At 69.3% G+C, this 8,574-nt stretch overlaps 2 protein-coding genes across 2 annotated transcripts; both read right to left on the bottom strand.

Annotated features, from left to right (window-relative positions):
• Positions 1 to 566: 566 nt before the first annotated feature.
• Positions 567 to 1,182, bottom strand: SYCN (syncollin). Its single transcript, XM_075020732.1, has one exon. The coding sequence runs from the start codon at positions 1,061 to 1,063 to the stop codon at positions 662 to 664; it is 402 nt and encodes a 133-aa protein (XP_074876833.1). The 5' UTR covers positions 1,064 to 1,182; the 3' UTR covers positions 567 to 661.
• Positions 1,183 to 3,192: 2,010 nt separating this feature from the next.
• On the bottom strand, positions 3,193 to 7,668 carry LRFN1 (leucine rich repeat and fibronectin type III domain containing 1). The gene is made up of 4 exons (XM_075021640.1): positions 7,499 to 7,668; positions 6,127 to 6,174; positions 4,529 to 5,875; positions 3,193 to 4,098 (listed from the first exon to the last, which is right to left on the bottom strand). Exons 3-4 carry the CDS (start codon positions 5,851 to 5,853, stop codon positions 3,516 to 3,518), a joined length of 1,908 nt encoding a protein of 635 aa, XP_074877741.1. The 5' UTR covers positions 5,854 to 5,875; positions 6,127 to 6,174; positions 7,499 to 7,668; the 3' UTR covers positions 3,193 to 3,515.
• Positions 7,669 to 8,574: the final 906 nt, after the last annotated feature.

Here is an 8,574-nt window from a genome sequence, read left to right as displayed (position 1 = left end):
TGTGTGCCCACATACATGTGTGATGCGTGTGCACATGAGGAATGTGTGCACATCTGCCCACACATGAGGGCTGAGTGTGTGGGAACCCCCCCGGTACCCCTCCCCAGGTCCTGGCTTGGGGGAGGAGGGGGGTCACAGGGTGATGGTCGTGGGGACCCCACTTCTCCCTGCCCAAAGATACCCGGGGGACCACTGCCTGCCACCCCACCCCACTTCCACCCCAATAAAGCACCCGTGAGGCAGGAGCTGCTGCAGCCTCCAGGCTTTATTGGCTGCACTTGGAGCTGTGTGAGGCTGGGGAGGGGGGCGGAGGCGGGGGTGGCACTGCCACATCAACATGTGTCAGCCCACATCTGTCAGCCTTGACCCATGTGGACTCACGGCGACCTGTGTGGACTCACATTGACTTGTCTTGGCCCGCGTTGACTCAGTTTCACTTGTGTTGGCTTGTCTTGGCCCCTGTTGACTCATGTTGACTTTTCTTGGGCCACGTTGACTCACGTTGACTCGTCTTGGCTGAGGTTGACTTGTATTGGCCCACGTTGACTCGTGTTGATTCATGTTGACTTGTCTTGGCCTGTGTTGACTCGCATTGGCCTGCATTGACTCGTGCTGACTCATGTTGACTGGTGTTGACCCGCGCCGCCCTGTGCCGCCTGCCTCACCGGCACTGGCAGTAGAAGCCCCTGATGGCGTTGTTCCAGTCACCAAAGAGCCCCCGCCGCACCTCCTGCAACCGCGGCACCGCGCCGGCCGAAAACTTCCGAGTCTTCCCCTTCTTGCCGGCCCGAGACCAGACGGTCAGCTCGCAGCGGTTGCCCACCACCAAGGAAGAGGTGGTGGCGACCCAGCCGTGGGGCATGTAGGGGACGTCGGAGCCGGGGTACACCACGAGGGTGGACCCCGCGCAGCACTGGTCGTAGTAGGCGCTGTTGTCGGTGTAGAGCTCTGCGCAGATGCGGGTGCCGTTGGCCGTCCGCAGGTCGGAGGGGTTCGGGCACTGCGCCTCGGCCCCCGCCAGCACCGCCGCCGCCAGCACCACCAGCATCGCTGCCGCCGCCATTGCCCACCCCCCTGCTGCCCCCGGCACTGCCCAGATATACCTGAGCCCAAGGACAGGGTGAGGGGGGGGCACACCCAGATGTCAGGACCTAGGTGTGGGGCCCCCCCTTCCTGAGAAGGGTCCCAGGTGTCCCAGGCCTCCCCCCCGGGATCTCCACCCCCCTGGGAAGGGACCCAGGTGTGTTGTTCCCCCCCCTTCGTCCCCCCCAACCTCCCCCAGCATCTCCACTCCTGTGGGAGGGGAACCAGGTGTTTGGGACCTCCACCCCCCCACTCCACCCCCCTGGGAGGGGACCCAGGTGTCAGGGGACCCCCCCCTTCCCCCTGGGAAGGGACCCAGATGTCGTCGTCCGTTCCCCCCCGCCATGGCCTCGACAGTGGCCTTGGGGAAACTGAGGCATGGAGGGGGGCTGGGGGGAGGCCAGGCGGGGGACACAGGTGTCCTGTATGCAAATGAGGGAGGGTAATTAGCAGATGCCCGGGGGTGATGGGGGGGAACAGTGATGGGGGTTGTGCGAGTTCCGCCCCTGATTTGCATATTAATGACCCAAGGCCACGCCCTTGCCATGGCGCCGGTGGTCTCCCAGCAACTGCATCCCCCCCGCATTCCAGCAACGGTATCCCGGCAACCGGGGGGGGGTAATTAACCCATCCCTCATTAGCATAGTCGCCCCCCCCGCCCCCTCAGCCAATGGCCACGGCGCCCACCTCGTTAGCCCGCTCATTAGCATACTAATTAGCTCATTTGCATACAGGGTGCTGCCTCTTGCGCGGGGGGCTCGGCGCGGACCGGAGATTCTCGAGAGTCTCGTATGAGGCTGGGGCTCCCCGGACCCCCCCAGACCCCCCCCAGATAAAGGGGGAACCCGCAAACAGTGGGACCCCCCGGGACCCCCCCCCCCCCCCCAGACAGAGCGGCTCCCCCTCCTCTTCACACACAAAAGGTTTAATCGCCCCGGGCGGGGGGGGCACAGGTTTTTAATGTAAAAACTTGTGTTAAACACTGCAGCGGGCCGGGGGGGGGCCCGGGGGGGGGGGGCGGCTGGTGGGGGGAGGGTGGGCAACCGGGGGGGGGCGGGCAGAGAGGGGAGGTTAAGGGGCATATAGGGGGGTGATGGGGGAGCGGAGGGGGGGGTTAAAGGGGCAAATGGGGCTGGGAGGGTGACGGGGGGGGGCAAGGGGTAAATAGGGGGGCCGGGGGGGCCGACCCCCACGGGGTTATCCAGACCAGCCAGATAGGAGGCCCCGGGCCGAGGCGGGGGGGGGGGACGGGGACAGGGGACAACGGGGTGGGGGGAGGGGGAGGCGGGGGGAGAACCCAGGCGTCCGGTTCCCCCCCCCCCGGTAGGGTTGGGGGGGGGCTGCGGTTCTCGTGTCATCTGTGCAGACATGTCAGTGGCGTGTGCGGGGCCCCCCCGCCGCCGCCGGCCCGGCCGAAGGCACCGCGGCGGGGGGGCAGGCCGGGGGGGGGGGGGGACGGGGGCGCACACGCGTGTCGGGGCGCGCGCAAGTCCCCGGGCGCGCATTCCCCCCCCCCCCCCCCGGGGTGACCACGCGTGTCCGGGTGCCCACGCACGTCCCGGGGGTGCCACGGGGGCAAGTAGGTATTGGGTTGCATACGGGTGCCCCCGGAGAGCTGGCGGGGGGGGCACATGGATACCGATGGGGTGGGGGGGTGGGGGGCATGTGGGTGCACACGGGGACCTCGAGGAGCACCGTGGGGTGCGTGCAGGAACCCGATGGCACCCACAAGCACCCGGAGTGGGGGGGCGGGGGGGCCCACAGGCAACCAGCCGTGGCTGCGTACAGGCACCCAGGGGTGCACCAGGCACCCAAGAGCACCCAAAGGTGCGTTGGGTCACCCAGGGGCACCCAAGGGTGCATTCGAGCACCCAAGGGTGCAGAGAAGCACCCAAGGCTGTCTTCAGCAACCCAGGAGCACCCAAGGGTGCACAGGAGCACCCAAGGCTGCATTCGGGCACCCAAGGCTGCGTTCAGACACCCAAGAGCACCCAAGGGTGCATTCCGGCACCCAAGGGGGCACAGGAGCACCCGAAGCTGCGTTTGGTCACCCAGGAGCACCCAAGGCTGCGTTCAGACACCCAAGAGCACCCAAGGGTGCATTCGGGCACCCAAGGCTGCATGGGAGCACCCAAGGCTGCATTCGGGCACCCAAGGGTGCATGGGAGCACCCAAGGCTGCATTTGGTCACCCAGGAGCACCCAAGGGTGCATTTCGGGCACCCAAGGGTGCGTTTGGTCACCCAGAAGCACCCAAAGGCTGCGTTTCAGCACCCGAGGGTGCACAGGAGCACCCAAGGCTGCGTTCGGGCACCCAGGGATGCACGTGAGCACCCAGGAGCGTACAGGGATGCCGAGGACCCGGTGCCACCAGGGAAGGGGGGGGGGCTGCCTCTAAGCACCCTAGGGTGCCGCTTGCCCCCTGCCCCCCCCCTAGACGGTGCTCTCGAGCATCCAGTGGGTGCTGCCGAAGGAGGGCCGCAGGGTGGGGGCCGCGTCGGGCAGGTCGAGGCGCGGCAGCGAGCCGTGGCGCCGAGTCCGTGCGCGCCGCGGGTAGCTGTGGCTGGGGAAGAGCCCCCGCGCCCCCCCACCGGCAGCACCCATGGGTGCTGGGGGCGGGAAGACGGGGGGCAGCGGCGGCGGCGGCGGCGGCGGCTCCGGCTCAGGGGGTCTGTGGGTGCCGTTGGTCTGGGAGCAGACGCTGGCGACGGCGGCGGGGGGGCGGCGGGCAGCCGCCGCCTTGTAGCGGGCGGTGAGGATGAGGATGAAGACGAGGACGGAAGCGGCGATGGCGGCGCCGATGACGATGATGACGGTCCCCCCCAAAAAATGGGGTCGGGGGAGGGCGGCGCAGCCGGGAGCCCCGCCGGCCGTGGCGAAGCGGACGCAGCCGAGGGCGCGGGCGGTGGGCAGCGCCGTTGCCCCTTCGGCGTAGAGCGCCGAGATGCAGAGGTCGTACTCGCGCCCCGCCGCCAGGTCCCGCAGCACGAAGCTCCGGCTGGAGGGGGGCAGCAGCCTGGGGAGGGGGGGCACGGAGGGGGTTGGGGGGCGGGGGGGCACGGCACGGCAAGGCCACCCCCCCGGTGCCATGCGACGCCACTGGGGCCCTCGTGCAACCCCACCTGGTGCCACGCGACGGCGTGCGGCGTCATGCGGTGCTGTGCAATGCCACCGGGCTCCGTGCGAAGCCACGCTGTGCCGTGAGGTGCCATGCAGTCCTGTGCCGTGCCCCGCGGTGCCATGCCGTGCCCCACGGCCCCCTGCGATTCCCCACGGCGCCGTGCCATGCCCCGCGGTGCTGTGCCATGCCACGCCAAGTGACGTCCCAGGCTGCCACGCAAGGCCATGCAGTGCCGCCCAGCCCCCTGCAACATCACTGTGCTCCCCCTGCAGCCCCCCCAGGACCCCCCTGAGCCCCCACCCCAACTCCCCCCACAGGCACCCACCTGTAGACGAGGGAGTCGTCGAGGGAGCTGTTGTACTGGATCTGGAACATGCGGATGCCGGGGACGTGGCGCTGGGGCAGCCAGCGGATGCGCGCCGAGGAGGCCGTCAGCTCGGCCGCCACGATGCGCCGCTCGCCCGCCACCCGCGACTCGTTGCCGCCGGCGCGAGCCATGTCAGAAGGACCGGGCCCGGCTTCGGCGTCCCCGTCCCCATCCCCATGAGGGACGGGCAGCGGCAGGACAGCCACCTGCACCCGGGCGGCCGCCTCGCCGGCGGCGTTGGAGGCGACGCAGGTGAAGGCGCCGTGGTCGCGGAGCGTGGCCACCCGCAGCTCCAAGGAGCCGTCAGGACGGACAGCGCGGCGTGACCCGTTCTGCACCAACCGCCCGTCGGGACCCAACCAATGCAGCGCCGGCGGCGGGTCGCCGGCGGCGGCGCAACCCAACCGTAAGGGTTGGCCTTCCAACACGGCGGCGGGGTCGGCAGCCGCTCCGGCGATGGCCGGCGCCCGGCACGCCAGCTCCTCCTCCGGCACGGCCCACAGCAAGCGGCCGGCGAGCGGTGGTGGCGAGGCGCAGCTCTCCAACCGACCCGGCTGCGCCAAACGGCGCAACCACAGCAGCTCGCAGTTGCAATGCAAAGGGTTCCCCCCCGCCGCCAAGCTGGGTCCCGGCGGTCCCGGCACCGGCGGTAACGCCCGTAAGCGGTTGGCGGTGAGGTCCAACCGCGCCAAGCGGGGTAACCGTGCCACCGCCCCAGCGGGGACCCGCTCCAAGAGGTTGTGATCCAAGGTGAGGGTGGCCAAACTGGCCATGCCGGCCACCGCCTCCCACGGCAAGGCCGGCAAATTGTTATGGGAGAGGTCGAGATCCTCCACCGTGGCGGCGAAGGCGGCGAAGGCGGCGGGTTCGATGGCGGCCAGTTGGTTGTTGGCCAAGATGAGGTGGCGGAGGCTGGCCAAGCCCCGCAGCTGCGCCCCGCTCAGCGCCGGCAGCCGGTTGCCGTCCAGGTGGAGGGCGCGGAGGGCGCGGAGATCGGCGAAGGCGCCGGGCGCCAACCGGCGCAGCCCGTTGCGGGAGAGGGTGAGGTGGACCAGGCTGCTCATGTTGGCGAAGTCGGCGCGTCCCACGGCGCCGATGAAGTTGTCGGCGAGACGCAGCTCCACGGCGGCGCGGTCCAGGGTGGGGGGCACGGCCAGGAGGCCGGTGCGGGCGCAGAGGAGGGTGGGGTTGGGGGCGGCCGCGGGGCAGAGGCAGCGGGGGGGGCAGCGGTGGGACCCCGCCACCGCCCCCAGCATCACCAGGGGGACCAGCAGCTTCGCCATCCTCCGCCGGCCCCGGCGGCGCCTGCGGGCGAGGTGAGGGGGGACACAGGGTCAGGCCACGGGGGCTGGATCGGGCCCAAGGAGGGGGAGAGGGGGTGGCAGGATCGGGCCCGGTGGGGCAGGATTGGGCCCAAGGGTGGGGGCAGGATGGGGCCATGGGGCAGGATGGGGCCCAGGGGGTCGGGATCATTGCCATGGAGGGACCCCCCCCCCCATCCCCTGGGAGCCGTGAGATCCCGTGTGATCCCGTGTGATCCCGTGTCATCCCGTTACCTCCTCTCAGGGCTCCATGTCGGTCCCGTCCGGGCGTCGCCGCGGGGCCTGTGGGGACAGGGGATGGGCCAGTACGGACCAGTACCCACCAGTATGGACCAGTACCTACCAGTAGAGACCAGCACCCACCAGTACACGCAGCCCAGTATGGCTCAGCACAGCCCCGTATGGCTCCGTCTACCCCAATATGGCCCCATACAGACTAGCCTGGCCCAGTAGAGACCAGCAGAGCCCGGTATGGCCCAGTGCAGGCCAGTACAGTCCAGTATTGCTTGGTAAGACCCAGTATGGCCCAATACAGCCCAGCATGGCTCCACACACTCCCGTACAGCCCAGTATCGCCCAGAACAGTCCAGTACAGCTCCATACACACCAGTATGGCCCAGTACAGCCCAGCAAAGTCCAGTACAGCGCAGTCTAGGCCAGTACAGCCCAGTATCACCTGGTAATACCCCACATCACAGTCTAGTAAGGCCCAACACAGTCCAGTATGGCCCAGTACAACCCAGTACAGCCCAGTACAACCCAGTACAGCCCTGTAAGGACCATTACAACCCAGTATAAGTCAGCATGGCCAGCACAGCCCAGTATGGCTGAGGATGGCCCATCATGGCCCAGTACAGTCCAGTATGGCCCAGCACAGCCCAGTATGGCCCAGTACAACCCAGTACAGCACAGTACAAACCAGTACAGCCCAGTACAACATAATATAGGACAGTATAGATCGGTATGGCCCAGCACAGCCCAGTATGGCCCAGCACAGCCCAGTACAGCACAGTACAACTTAATATAGAACAGTATAGATCAGTATGGGCCAGCACAGCCCAGTGTGGTCCAGTGAGACCCAGCATATCCCAATATGGCTCAGCACATCCCAGAACAGCCCAGCATGGCCCAGTACGGAACTGCACAGCCCAGTATGGCCTAGCACAGCCCAGTACATCCCCGCATGAATGAACAGTCCAGTCCAGTGCACCTCAGTACAGCCCAGTAAAACCCAGCATACCCCAGTATGGCCCAGCACAGCCCAGTGTGGCCCAGTAGAGCCCGACACAGCCCAGTAGAGGCCAGCAGAGCCCAGTACAACCCAACATGGCCCAGAACAGCCCAGCATGGCCCAGTAGAGGACTGCACAGCCCAGTATGGCCCAGTACAGACCAGTACGGGACTGCACAGCCCAGTGTGGCCCAGTACAGACCAGTATGGGACACAACAACCCAGGGACCTGTCTGCCAGTGCCTCCCTCAGCCCCCAGTGCCCCCCCTCGGTTAACCCCCCCCGTCTGCTGTCCCCCCCTCCCATAGCCACCCCCCCGCTACCCTGAGCCCCGGTAACCGGCCCCCCCCACCCCCCCGGTGAAGGCTCCCGGTACCTGGGGGGGGCTCAGCCCACTGACGCTCCCATCGCGGCTCCGAGCGCGGCACCGGCCGAGGAGGGGAGGGCGGGGGGGGGGGGCACCGGGCCCGGTCAGGCCTCGCCCCGGCGGGGGGCCATGTGCTGGGCTGGGGGGGGGGGAGAGCACCGAGGAGGAGGGGGCACCGGGCCCGGTTGTAGCGGGGTTGGGGAGGGGCGATGGGATTGGGGGGGGGATGCCGGTACCGGGGTGGGGGAGCACCGGGATGCCGGGTGGCGGAGGGTGGGGGGGGGGGTGGACCGGGATGCCGGCCCGGGCTGATGGCGGCGGGGCGGATGCGGTGCGGGTGGAGGGCGGGGGGGGGAAGGGGGGGCGGCCCTGGGATGGCGGCGGGGCGGCCCCGGTGCGGGTGACGGTGCCGGTGCAGCCCCGGTCCCGCCGGCACAGGCCGCCGCCGCCGCTCGGAGCCGCAGAGCCGCCGGGGCGGGGCGGGGCGGGGCGGGGCGGGGCCGGCGGGCGGGCCCACGGACGGACGGACGGACGGAAGGATCCACGGACGGACCCACGGACCGAGGGAAGCGGGTCGGACTCTGCTTCTCCGCACCGGCGGGGCCCCGGAGCCACCGGTCCCTCTGTCCGTCGGTCCCTGTCCGTCTGTCCTCCCCCGGCCCTCCCCCCATCCCTCCGTCTGCCCGTCTGTCTGTCCATCCCTCCCTCCCTCCCCATTCCCCCTCTGTCTGTCCCTGTCTGTGTGTGTGTGTGTGTGTGTCCACGCTGGGGACACGGGGGACGCGTGGCCGGAGCCGTTGGAGGACAGCAGGGACAGGCCGGGGACACGGGGGGACACTGGGGGACACTGGGGAGCGGGGTCGTGAGCCCCGTGGTCAGGGCCCCCGAGTCACGGCCCCACAGCCCCGCCCCACAGACCCCGCCCCCAGCCCCATAGACTCCGCCCCCAGCCCCACCCCGAAGCCCCGCCCCTTCAAGCCCCGCCCGCCCCCCGGGCCCCGGCGCGGGAGGGGAGAGGGTGAAGCGGAGGGGCGTGGTCAATTGAGGAGGCGTGGTCTAGGCCCAGAGAGCGGCGTGGGCTGAGA

This window comes from Buteo buteo, chromosome Z, assembly GCF_964188355.1.
Source record: "Buteo buteo chromosome Z, bButBut1.hap1.1, whole genome shotgun sequence".
Lineage (NCBI taxonomy): Eukaryota > Metazoa > Chordata > Aves > Accipitriformes > Accipitridae > Buteo > Buteo buteo.
Note: the sequence above shows the minus strand (reverse complement) of the source record. Positions and strands in the feature narration are given on the sequence as shown.

What these genes read in the sequence shown, in the direction of transcription:
- SYCN (XM_075020732.1), bottom strand. Translation starts at nt 1,063, where the DNA reads ATGGCGGCGGCAGCGATGCTGGTGGTGCTGGCGGCGGCGGTGCTGGCG.
- LRFN1 (XM_075021640.1), bottom strand. Translation starts at nt 5,853, where the DNA reads ATGGCGAAGCTGCTGGTCCCCCTGGTGATGCTGGGGGCGGTGGCGGGG. An exon ending in GACGACTCCCTCGTCTACAG is followed by an intron (nt 4,099 to 4,528) that starts GTGGGTGCCTGT and finishes CCCCCTCCCCAG; the next exon opens with GCTGCTGCCCCCCTCCAGCC.